At 43.3% G+C, this 13,405-nt stretch overlaps 1 protein-coding gene across 1 annotated transcript in view; it reads right to left on the bottom strand.

Moving 5' to 3' along the window:
* The window catches only part of Ttn (titin), a 271,490-nt gene that overhangs the window by 228,040 nt on the left and 30,045 nt on the right, over nucleotides 1-13,405 (bottom strand). The window contains 15 exon segments of the mRNA XM_038336350.1: nucleotides 1,252-1,377; nucleotides 1,504-1,788; nucleotides 3,431-3,662; nucleotides 4,713-4,878; nucleotides 4,965-5,106; nucleotides 6,220-6,480; nucleotides 6,955-7,215; nucleotides 7,769-8,029; nucleotides 8,120-8,383; nucleotides 8,822-9,082; nucleotides 10,768-11,028; nucleotides 11,119-11,382; nucleotides 11,600-11,872; nucleotides 11,959-12,225; nucleotides 13,079-13,360. Of these exon segments, the coding sequence (XP_038192278.1) occupies nucleotides 1,252-1,377; nucleotides 1,504-1,788; nucleotides 3,431-3,662; nucleotides 4,713-4,878; nucleotides 4,965-5,106; nucleotides 6,220-6,480; nucleotides 6,955-7,215; nucleotides 7,769-8,029; nucleotides 8,120-8,383; nucleotides 8,822-9,082; nucleotides 10,768-11,028; nucleotides 11,119-11,382; nucleotides 11,600-11,872; nucleotides 11,959-12,225; nucleotides 13,079-13,360 (3,606 nt within the window).

Here is a 13,405-nt window from a genome sequence, read left to right as displayed (position 1 = left end):
GTATCCTTTTAGGGCAAGGGTGCTCTTGCTTTCCTGGAGTCTCTTCCCTTCTAGGTTGCTCTAGGATCCGGACACCAGGATCTATTTTTTTTTTTTTTGTTTTTTTTTTTTTTTTTTTTTTTTCTTTCTTCTAACCCTAACCCTAACCCTAACCCTAACCCTAACCCTAACCCCTAACCCTAACCCTAACCCTAACCCTAACCCTAACCCCTAAACCCTAACCCCTAAACCCTAACCCTAACCCTAACCCTAACCCTAACCCCTAACCCTAACCCTAACCCTAACCCTAACCCTAACCCTAACCCCTAACCCCTAACCCCTAACCCTAACCCTAACCCTAACCCCTAACCCTAACCCTAACCCTAACCCTAACCCTAAGGACACCAGGATCTAGACACTAAGCCATAACCCCTGCTCTCGTGAGACATATATTCTAAGTTTTAATGTAATAGTTTTCTCATTATGTTCATGAGGGAAAGAAAACCAGCAACACCATAAACACATGTGTAGGTAACACCCTGGAGCCACAATTCCAATCTCGTTTGAGTTTAAAGCCTACAATTTTGTCCACTATGGGACTCTACCTCCCACACGCGCACTGTCCGTAGGTGCAATATTGCCTCACACGGAAATGGCTTCTCCTGAAATCTATGAAAATGTTACAATAAACTCATGACAATTGCCAGCTTTGCCATAATTTCCCCCATTAAGATTTTAACATGTAGCTACAATCATAAGGATGCTACATGTTTTTAAGACATTTGTGGAAAAATCTTCGAAGGTTTTCGGAAAGAATAGTTGTACCACCTTAACAATTTTTAAGGACACAAGCAGTAGTATATAATAACAATATACATATAAAACAATATGTCTACAAAACAGTAGTATATATAATAATGATATGTTCTTAATTAAACAATTCTAAGGGAATGAGAGTTGGCTCAAAGGTTAAGAGCACTGGCTGCTCTTCCAGAGGACCTGGGTTCAATTTCCAGCACCCACATGGCAGCTCACAATTGTCTGTAACTCCAGCTCCAGAGGACCTGGCACCCTCACACAGACATAGATGCAGGCAAAATAAATAATCAAATAATTTTAATATATCTGCTGCCAAATGTCCACTCATGTTTAAATCGCTCATGAGAGACCTTCTGGAAGGAGGAAAGGATGAAGAACACTGGGCAAACACCATCCTATGTTACACCCTCCTGTGTAAACACCAGCAAGGACACCTTTTTATCAAATGCCTACCTGTTCCCGAGACTCGGCACTGGAAACGCGCTGGCCGCCCCTCGGACGTGACCGTGTCCTGAAGAGGAGTGAGGATGGCAGGGGGGTAAACTGGCATTTCCTGATCTGGAGACACAACTTCTGGAACTAAAGAAAGAAACCACAGAATTTGTCATGTGCCCTCATAGCTCTCCCCATTGGACGCCCACAGCTTTCACAGGAGAGTATCTCCATTGTTACTCCCCCTGGGAGAGCTTCAGGCCAGCTTCCTACCTTCCACAGAAAGAGAAGCCGAGGTTGTGGCTACTCCATAGTCATTCTTGGCTTCACAGGTATAGACAGCCGCATCCTCCGGGAAGGCCTCAATGAGCAGCAGCGTGTACTCCTGCCCATCGTGGAGAAACTTGCACTTGAAGCCGGTGGAAAGCAGCTGGTCCTCCTTGTACCAGGAAATTTTGGGCTGTGGTCTGCCTGATATCACCGCGCAGAAGCGAGCGGGCTTGCCGGACTGCACGGTGACAGGCTGGAGCTCCTGCAGGACTTGGGGTGGTTCGGGAGCTACAAGACAATGCCAGGAAAACAGCCCATGAAGGAGAACCAAGGAGAACGGTAGACAGCAGGCTCAAGATGGCTATGAGTCTAGAAACACAAAACCTCAGTGTCGTGACATCTTTACTTGTCTCAGAATATCAGATTTTTTTTTTTTTTTTGCACAACGAGGGATTTTTTTTTTCTTTCAAGGAAAGGAAATAACTCTAGAATGTTTTATAAAAAGGTTTTATAAGAGGCCGGGTGGTGGTAGCACATGCCTTTAATCCCAGCACTCAGGAGGCAGAGACAGGCAGATCTCTGTGAGTTCGAGGCCAGCCTGGTCTACAAAAGCTAGTTACAGGACAGGCTCCAAAGCTACAAAGAAACTCTGTCTTGAAAAACTACAAAAAAAAAAATAAGTTTCATAAGAGGTGCTAAGAGGTATAAGGCACCTAAGTATGACATCATCATTTTGGGTCACTGGTGGCGCACACCACTGAACAGCTAAAAATCTAGAACAATTCTCATATCCTACATAGTTTTAAAAGTCACTTGAGCAAATACCATGGTGAAGAGGTTTATCACATTCAGATCCATTTGCTTTACAAGTATTTACATATTTATAGGTCACAGTGACCCTGTTACATACAGAGGCTGGTAGGGTGTAAGCATCCGCTGATTGAACATTATTCCCTATCAGTAGAGTGCCAATAAATGGATTTTAAAAATTTAGCTTTATGACTGTGCTAATCAGTGTATATCCTCAGTGTTGGATGAGGATACCACTAACAGGGAGAAGGGCTTCTATGGGGCTGCATCTGGTACTACTTCACTTCTCCGCTCTTCCACCTCTTTGCTGCAGCTATAGAGGAAACAAAACTGGCTGTCATGGCAACTGCATCTTTCAGGGAAACCAGGGAGTAGGGCCAGAGGAGCATCTCTATGAATGTTGAGACAACTCCTAGCACCCCTCCATCTGACTTGCGGGAGTTTTCTCCAAGACAGCCAGAGACATTGCTGGGAGGCAGGTTCCACTCTTTCCTACGTGTCTAGGTTAGGCTCGCCTGTCAAGCTGTAAATTCAGCAATGGCACGTCTAATGAGAACAGAAGAGGTTCACTGACAACCTCCTGAGGATGATCAGGAAGCTCCTGGGGGCATGAGGAATTTCCCTCGCAAAGGCAAAGCACTGATCTTCGAGCCTGGGGCAGAGCCTCATTGCCTGTGTCTCTCTAGGTACAACAGGGTCTCCGAGATCTCTGGGTTTCCCCGAGCTTTACACTGAAGGCTGAAAATGTCTCCATGGCTTCTATAGTAACGTTATTTACATTTAAACAGTTAGGACAGAGAACTACGGCAGCTTAATGCCGCATACGGACAGCCATCTGGAGTACATTATAATTGACACACAGTGGATGTTCAGTGGATGTTCAGTAGTGCCAATCAAACAAATGAAGCCCGGCCAAGCAGGCGCTTCCTGGAAATGACATCTCAGTGGTCCTTTCAGCAGCTGCTCTTTTTTTTTCCACAGGGCTGATGCGGGCACAAACACAGTTACATCCAGATGAGTGCCATGGGTTCGTCTGAGAATTCTCAGGCACCGCTACTGTGGTAGTGGCATAAAAGTGGATTCTAGATGAAGCCACAGCCATGCAAGTCCAACCACGTACCATTGACGTAGAGAGTCACAGAACTCCTGTTCCTTCCTGCCACAAAGGTGTATTCGCCTGCATCGCTATGTCTGGTCTCAGATATGAACATCCGGTGAATCCTTCTCTCCACCACATACTGGTGTCGTTCTTGAACTTGGAAATTGATTTCAATGCCATCTTTATACCAGTGGGCATCAACGTCATCTTCGTTGACCTCAAACTCCACAACGGCACGCTGCTTCTCAATGACCTGTTGATGGAACAGCACAACGAGAAGACGGGAAATGAATCTGCTTCTGGTTCAGTCAATCCGTTTCATTTAAAGAGCATGAAAAATCAGGTCCTCATGACATCATGAGTTGGCTGATTATAGCACATGTAAATTTTTATCCTGCATATTTCTGGGTGAATGGTACCCAAACCTCTTGTGTAGGGAATCAAACTCATACCTGGGCTAATGAGGGCAGGATGCTCGAGGAGACAATTATTTTGTCTTCTAACATTTGTGCTTTAATAAATAACTGAAATGGCATTTTACATCTGGGGTATTTAATTATTTATAGAGGTCTTTGAAGCTACCCTTCAATCTGATTTCACATCCTATGAACTATAACTCTGTAAGCTGGAGAGCAATTACTGTCCTCAACTTCAAAGTGGGCAAACCAAGGTTCAGAACTAGAAAATGAGGGACGAGAGGCTGGCTGGTCATGTGAGTCTTCGCTGCAAGTCATTGTTTGTTTATTTGTTTTAAACACAGAACAAGCTCTCTAAAGGATGATAGTTTTTTTCTGGAAGACAAAAATAATGGATCTGAACTCAAAATAAATTTCTTAGAATATATTCCCTCCATCGTGTCCTTTGGAAAATCAGCACCCAAAAGTATAAGCACTGTAAGCACAGCGGACTTTATGGTGGTTGGCACAGGCAATTAAAGGATGCACTTGCTGAGTGACAAGAAACTGTGACCAAACTAATGGCAGCCTAAGAACCCAAGCCAATAGGGAAAAGCTAACTTCAGTCTTTAAAATGCTGAGATTAGCCAGGCGGTGGTGGCGCACGCCTTTAATCCCAGCACTCGGGAGGCAGAGGATCTCTGTGAGTTCGAGACCAGCCTGGTCTACAAGAGCTAGTTCCAGGACAGGCTCTAAAGCTGCAGAGAAACCCTGTCTCGAAAAACCAAAAAAAAAAAAAAAAACCAAAAAAAAAATTAAATGCTGAGATTAGAAAAGTTAACGGTCAGAAATTAAAGCATAAGAGTGGATTAAGAACTATTGATGATTTGTCAATATGTCGACAATACCTGAACCTCCTTCTTAATACTTCGGATGCGGACGTCCCTGCCCTCTACAATGAGGTTAGCAGTTGACATGTTGCCACCTGCCACCACTGTGTACTTCCCGGCATCAGACATCCGTGCGGATGGGATCAGGAGGCGGTGGACGTATTTCTCTTTCTGAATCTTTATCCTGTGGGTGCAAGGACACTGGAGCTTAGTGTATGGGACTCAAAAGGAAGCTGCAATGGCTGGAGACAGCAAGACAAGGTAACTGACCTGTCTGCCATCTGAAGCTCTTGGCCATCCTTCATCCACTGGACAGTAATGTCGGGTTCAGAAACTTCGCACTCAAACATGGCGCGTTTCTTCTCCAGAACCTTAATGTCCTTAATGTGTTTCCTAAATTCGATGTGACGAGCTGCAAAACAGAGCATAAAAAATTAGCACTCGACATCGTTATTGATATGTAAATCACATGCTATTCGATCTGCACACCTACCGAGGCATCTGACTCACAGATAACGGGGCAGGTTCCACCCCAGGATAACTACGAGTGTGACCCAACACGAAACCTGTAAATGCACTTCAGACATTTTGGTGTTTGGAACTCATTTTGTAAATTTATCCCCTTGTTCTTAAATATGTACTAGGCATATTCTTTTTTTAATATTTATTTATTATGTATGCAATATTGTCTGTGTGTATGCCTGAAGGCCAGAAGAGGGCACCAGACCCCATTACAGATGGTTGTGAGCCACCATGTGGTTGCTGGGAGTTGAACTCAGGACCTTTGGAAGAGCAGGCAATGCTCTTAACCTCTGAGCCATCTCTCCAGCCCCCTTGTTCTTAAATATGAACAGGACTCCATCCTGTTACCATGCCATGGAAAAATGAACATATGCTTGTTTTCAGTTATTTAATACATGGATATTCCAGCTGAACACCCTGAATTTAATGAATGTGAGGGCCAAACCAATGTGGCCCAGAGAAGACCAAAGGTTAGATAATCCTGATTTATAAGAGTGTATAATTCAACGTATGTTATGATATATATGTATAGATACTTGTATCTATACATATATATACATAATGTATATATACAATATATATTAGAGAACATAACTTGATGTTTTCTGCTGTATGGATTGTAGAGCCATCACCACCATTCTAAAGGCATTTCATTTTTCTCAGAAAGAACTCAGGCATCTCTTAGCCATCACAACCACTTCCCATCATTTCCTGCCAGACTGAAGCTAATGAGCTGTGTCTCAGGAGACTCACGTATTAAAGCCATTTTATATAAACGGGTGCATACAGTATGTGTGACTCTGTAGCTGGCTTCTTACATTTCATGTATTGCTGGCATTTACCCATATTCTAGTTTGGGTTCCTAATTTCATTTTATTTCAATTCCCACCCCAATTGGTTGGACATACCACATCCAAGTTGTCTATTCTTTAATTGGAAGATTCATTATTTTATGCAGTCTATTTAGCTTCCTTTTCTTGGGGATCCATTTAGGAAGTCATACCTTCAACGTAAAGGGTGGCTGTGGATGTGGCTTTTCCAGCCACAAACGTGTAGTCGGCAGCGTCTCCAAAGTGCACGTTCCTGATGTTCAGTGAGTGGGTGAGCTTCTTGGTTCGCATCTGGCACCGGTCCGTTGATTTGATTTCCACGCCGTTCTTTAACCATTTATAAGAAATGCCTTCATAGTTTACTGTCACCTCAAAAGTGATGGTATCTTTTTCTTCAGCGTTGATGTCTTTCAGCATGGATGTTATCATAATAGCTGCAGAGGAGGATTAAAGGGGGAGACACCTGGGCATGCAGCGGAACTAGGCAGCGGGCTGTAGCCAGTGCAGAACCGGCGTGTCAAATGGTTTCTGCGTACATGTTGATGTGATGATAATTTAGGGCTAGGAGCTTTGACACTGTTCACGTATGAGAGAGAAGACCAGCTGAGAGAGCTGACAGAGACAATACAGGGATAGACACAGAACCCTCTCTCTAGGTAGATTTTTGATTATATTATCATTAGAAACTTTTATTCACACGAAGAGGGTAGCAGAGACTCATGGTGAGCACACAGTAGATGTTCTATCAGGAATAATTTTTAGTAAATTAAATGATTTGGAAATGAAAGTGTAGAACATGAAAAAAAAAACCCATGTCTGCGTCTGCTCTCTTTCGATATGTGTATGTGCTCATGTCCACACCACCCGTCCAGATACACGCGCACATATATAGCTATGCATGTACTTACGGGTCACTGTCAGGGTAGCACTGACTTGGTCATTGCCGCACACAAAAGTGTACTCTGCAGAGTCCTCGGTGCTGGTGTTCATGATGACAAGCTGGTGGAGCTTCCCCTGCACGACAATCTTGAACTTTTCATTCATTTCGATTTCCACGCCGTTCTTCAGCCACATGGAAGGAACGTTGAAGTGGGACACCTCACACTCAAAGGAGGCCGCCTTGGTTTCGGGAACTTCAATGCTTTTCATGGTCTTCGTGATGTGTAGCGCTTGAGGAGGGGATCAGAGAACAGCTCCGTTAGTGCATGCTTAAGCACAGAGGAAGGAACACAGCGGCGTGTCTAGAGGAGTCCCAGGGAACACTCGCTTTCTACAAACTCACACTCACTCTCTACAAACTCACACTCACTCTCTACAAACTCACACTCACTCTCTACAAACTCACACTCACTCTCTACTCACACTCACTTTCTACAAACTCACACTCACTCTCTACTCACACTCACTCTCTACAAACTCACACTCACTCTCTACAAACTCACACTCACTCTCTACAAACTCACACTCATTCTCTACTCACACTCACCTTCTACAAACTCCCACTCACTCTCTACAAACTCACACTCACTCTCTACTCACACTCACTCTCTACTCACACTCACTTTCTACAAACTCCCACTCAGTCTCTACAAACTCACACTCACTCTCTACAAACTCACACTCACTCTCTACAAACTCACACTCACTCTCTACAAACTCACACTCACTCTCTACTCACACTCACTCTCTACTCACACTCACTCTCTACAAACTCACACTCACTTTCTACAAAGAGCTTGGCTTTGCACTCCAGCTGCCCCACCACGGCCGTGTACTCCCCAGCGTCAGCAGGGGAGATGTTCTGCAGCATGAGCTTGTGGACCTTCCTCTCGGAGACCAGTCTGTGCTTGTCACTCGGCTTAATCTCCACATTCTTATGGAACCATTTTACCGGGACTGTGTCGTGGGATACGCTGACTTCAAAGGCGACGGTAGCGTTTTCCAGGGCAGTCACGTCCTTCGGCTTTTTAATAATCTTGACAGCTGATGGGGAAAGTTGGAGAAATTCAGTGATACAATTACCACAAAGGCAACTACAGGTTGTCTGCCTACCCGATGTTCAAGTTAACTCACTTTCGACGTGCAGCCGGGCACTGGCTCCTAGTTTTCCCAGTTTGAAGCCATAGACAGATTCATCTGCCAGGGTGCAGTTTTTAATCTTCAGAGAATATAGTGTGCCTTTGACTGAGATCTCATACTTGTCGCTGGAATCCAAGACGACTCCGTTTTTGATCCACTGGACACCTTTGACGTCTGGGTGTGTAAGTTCAACGGAGAAGACAGCATCCTGTGTCTCTGTCACCGTGAGGTTCCGCAGAGTCTTCTTGATTTTGACAGCTTCAGAAGAGTGAAGAATTGGTTTAGAAAACATCAATGATGACCAGCAAATAAAAGAGGTTCTCAATGTGATCACCTCCAGTCAGCTTGCAGAATGATTAGCCAACATTTTACAATTCTGTAGCCCCCTCATTTTAAAAGACACTTGGCAGTTACTTAAGAGAATCTGAGATTTAGTTGGAAATGGACATTGTGCAATGACTATGCTATACTTCAGTGATCTGAAGTTTTCATATCCTATACTAACAGCTTAATAGACTGGCTGATGAAAATTCACACATTCTCCTACAGGATTCATAAGGAAAAGTTGATAAAATGATCTTACAAAGCGAAGATGTATGTGACCCTAAATGGCCATCGGGTTTGACTTTCCTGATGGCAACAGTTAAGAAAGCAGGCAGGATTTGGGGGTGAGAAGGCTGTCCATCCATGACTGACCTTCTACTTTCAGCTTGGCAGACGTTTTGGAAGTGGCCACCTTGTAGGTGTATTCTCCAATATCATCCAACCTAGCAGCGACAACGACAAGTCTCCTTTTGTGGCCATCAGATTCACTTCTGAAGTTGGTGCTCAGAGCCAAGGGTTTTCCATCCTTCAGCCATTCCCCCTCAGACTCAGGGTTGGCAACTTCACACTCAAACACAGCTTCCTGGGACTCAGCTACAGTCTGGTCTGTGAGTGGCTTGGAGATGGCGCCCCCTACAGAACAAGAATAGAGTGCAAGTGAGCCCTCTAAAATCTCCACAGACTAAAGCAATCATTGCACAACTAAACATTAAATCTTAAAAACATGATTTTAAACATAAATAGTTACTTGTACCTCTATTTAAAAAGCACCATGGAAATCCCTTATTCTAAGAATACCTGACTGAAAAGCAGAGAATATATTGCGCAAAGAGAAAAGGCAGAATAAAGAATTCTAAAATCTGTAGCACATGGTACGCCGCACAGATAGCTTTCAGCTCCATTCCTTGTTCTTGAAAGCATGCTATTTGGTCTTCTAAGAATTAGTTTCTTCGTATATGTTTTATACTCAGGAAAATTTTGCTGAACAAGATGTCAAAGTCAATAGTGTGTTTATTGCTCACTTGTTTTGGGACAATGCCTTACTCTGTAACACGGTTTGGCCCCCACACTCAGGGGAATCCTTCTGCCTCAGCCTTCCAAGTACTGGGGTTATAGGCATTGAACCACCGTGTCCAGCTTTCACTGGTGTTTTTAAAAATATATTTCTTATATACCCAAACCCCCGAGTTGAAATGTCATCTCCAATATTCTCTGCTGTCCCTTCACCCCATCGCCACTGGAAGCAATAGTAACTGCTTTAGCTACTTAGCTGCTTAGGCACCGGTTTTCCTCTAATTCCTGAATTCAAGGAAAGATACACACCCACATCACTTTTGTGTTTTGAGTTTCTAGTAATATATCGCCTATGCCAGGTACTTTTAAAATGCCAAGTGAAATCACATAGGGGCTTAAGTCTTCTCCTTCTATATACTTAACATATTGAAAATAAATCTTATAAATGTAAAGGGCCTGAGATTTTATTTTATAGGTCTTTTATGGCTAGATCGCTAAGGAAATATGTCATAAAGAACAAATCTTGAGGCTTTCACATCAAGTAGGATTCACTTTTATCATCGGACCTGCTTAGATACCAGAAGAGTCAAATCTGAGCAGAATACAGCTCCTCAAAACTCAGACTGTAACGAAACCATAACGGTTAATGATGACTTCTACTTCTGTGTGGATAAGCGAACGACAATTATGAGTCTTCATTCTAAAGCTAAGGATTTCTGCTGAATGGGGAAGGCTGTGCTTTACCCCTCCCATCCTGAAACACATAGACGCATTAAGTTATATTTCTAATAGGAAACAGTCATTTGGAGGATAAAGAATGCTGAAAAAAAATGAACTGTGAAGCAAAGTTAAGACAAAGTTCAGTTTAGCAACCAATTATTCATCATCTACCCTGAATAGTACACAGAGAAGAGAAAGAAAGAATCAATTCTCGGCTCAAGGGCCATACGCTTTGGTGTGGGGGAAAGGAAACAGGGAATAAGCCACATGTATGACAAGGGTCATAAAAGTTGAAGACAAAGGGGTCCGGGACTGGAGAAAGAAGTGGAGGGGCTAAAGAAAGCTTCAGGGAGGGACTGGCACCCGAGAGTGACATACAGATGGCATCTGAGATAGGGCTGGATTCATGCTCACAACTTAGGCTGGGAGATCAGAAGTGAGGGCATGAATAGCCTTGAGATCAGTACGAGAAGAGGCATGGCAGTGAGAAGCCGATGAGGATTTGAAAAAACAATGGGAAACAGTGTCTTTATAATTACAACAGTGGCTCCCCAGATCTTAGACTGAATGATCAATACACAAACCTGCTACGGTAAGTTTTCCAGACGTTGTGTTTTCTCCGGCAAAAAAAGCATATTCTCCTTCATCATCCTTCATCATGTTCAGGACAGTCAGCTTGTATATTTTCCCGTGAGCTTCAATTTTATATTTAGAACTGGGCTTAATTTCCTTGCCCTTAAAATTCCATAAGACATCAATTCCTGAGTGGGACAGCTCAACCTCGAAGACCACATTTTGAGTTTCTGTGCACGTCAAGTCACGGAGCCCTCTGATGATTTTAATTTCTAGAGAAAAGGAAAATATTGGGCGGTCATTTTTACAGCGAGAATGTAAAACGCTTAAAGCAGTAGCTCGTCACATGGAACGGTCCTTACTCTCTACAGAGAGGTTACAGCTAGTTTCCACTCTGCCGACCATCAGCTTGTAAGGTCCTTCATCGGAAGCGTGAGTTCGGTTAATCACAAGTCTCTGTTTGGTGCCTTTGACAATGGATTGTACACGGTCATCGGGCTTGATTTGCTCGTCATTGAGGTACCATTTAACAGACGTCACGTCAGGGACTGAGACCTTGCATTCCAGCACAGCCTTGGTGCCTTCTATCACACTGACGTCTTTCAGAGGCGTTATCACATCCACACCTGCAAAGGAAGACCAAAGAGTTGTAGGAATGTGAGTTATGTTTAAAACATCTGCACATTCAAGTTCTTCAGCTCAATGTCAATGGGAACATAAGACTAGATCCGGGGTTATAGCTCATCATAGAGACCTGCTTTGTATGTGAAACATCACGGGTTTGATCCCGGGCATCAATTTTTTTAAAGGAGAAGAATTAACATAAAACCACGTAAGACTCACTGTAGACAGAGACATGCCCACTGGTAGAGAGTCCAAGGGCAGGGAGAGTGAAGGAGTAGTTCCCAGCATCCTCTTTGGTCATGTCTTCAATAAGCAGCATGTGGGATTGTTTGTCTATCACAATGTGAACCCTGTCGCCCTGCTGGACTTCTTGGCCATCTTTCATCCAGACGCCTTCCACATTTTCTAGGGAAACTTTGACTTCAAGCTGAACGATGTCACCCTCGCAGACCTTTTGATCACTAAGTCCTTGGAGAATCGCAATAGGCCGGGCTGTGAAAGATGGGGAGAAATGAGCGTCATTGTTCCACCCTTGACCCTACTGCTGCATACTACAGTGTCAGGGATGGAAGACTCACGTTTCATCTTCAGTCGACAGGTTGTCTTCTTCCCGTCAACCACGAAGCTGTACTCGCCCTGGTCCTCTTTGGTTACGTCCTTGACTGTGAGGTTCTGGCGCCCACGGCGGGATGTGATGGAATATTTGCCATTGGACTTTAGCTCCACATCATTGTGATACCATTTGCCTTCTATGTTTTCTGGGGATATAATACACTCTAGCTCTCCTGAGGATGACTCTGGGACTTCTATGTCTTGAAGTTCTTTCAGGAACTCAACAACTGCACCTGAAAAATAAGATGAAGGTGAGTTAATGTCTTTGGAGAGTTATGAAACTAGCATAGGAGAGAGATGCTGCCTTATATACCTATTATCTTCCTCTCCTACTTTCAAGAATTGTCTTTTGTATCTTCCTGCTAGTGAGTCGAGAAAGGTTTACCACAAATCAGCTATTTTAATGTAGTGGGGAGCTGTGGGCCAGCTTCCCGCCGCCCAGCTCCCAGCCACCGGCTAGCTTTATCCGAAATAATTACACGGAAACTGTATTCTTTTAAAGACTGCCTGGCCCATTATTTCAGCCTCTTACTCACATCTTGACTAACCCATATCTAATAATCTGTGTAGCACCACAAAGTGGTTTCTTACCGGGAAAGATTCAGCATGTCTGAACGGCTGGCTCCATCGCATCTCTCTCTGAGGAGAGGCATGGCAGTCTGACTAACTTAAGAGAGGCGTGGCATCTGACTGAGCCATCTACCTCACTTCCTTCTTCCTGTTCTGTCTACTCCACCCACCTAAGGGCCGGTCTATCAGATGGGCCAGGCAGTTTCTTTATTAATTATCCAATGAAATCATCAGATAGATAGAAGACACACCTACATCATTTTAATTTTTGAAATTTTTTTGGAAGCAGGGAGATATACTTCAATTAAGACATTTTAAAGTGAGCCCAAAAAACAACACTGCTTTAAAAAATACCCAAATTGTCAATATTTTTGATTAACAATATAAATTGATATTTGATATAAAATTTGCATCTAATTCTCTAAAATCATTTTTGTGGAAGGAGCTATGTCTAGATAATTTTATCACAGAATAAAGAATGACTCCAGTAAACAATGTAGTCATTATTTCTTTTACCTTCCACAATAAGTTTGGCTGTTGTTTTGACGTTTTCATCTTCCACAAGTACACAGCTGTAGTCTTCGGCATCGGAGGTGTCAATGGTCAGCACAGACAGGAAGTGAACCTTTCGGTCAGAGTGCATCCTGTACTTATCTCCTGCATAAATTTCAATGCCATCCTTATACCATTTTACTTTGACAAATGGTTCTGAAGTTTCACATTCAAATGTTGCCATGGTATCCTTTTCCTTAGCAACAACATCTTGCAATTCTTGTGTGAAAGTGATCAATTGCTTGGCTACAAGGGGAAAAAAGAAAATTAAACTCAAACAATTTGAATAAT

Source organism: Arvicola amphibius, chromosome 7 (assembly GCF_903992535.2).
Source record: "Arvicola amphibius chromosome 7, mArvAmp1.2, whole genome shotgun sequence".
Classification (NCBI taxonomy): domain Eukaryota; kingdom Metazoa; phylum Chordata; class Mammalia; order Rodentia; family Cricetidae; genus Arvicola; species Arvicola amphibius.
This window is presented reverse-complemented; position numbering and strand designations above follow the sequence as displayed.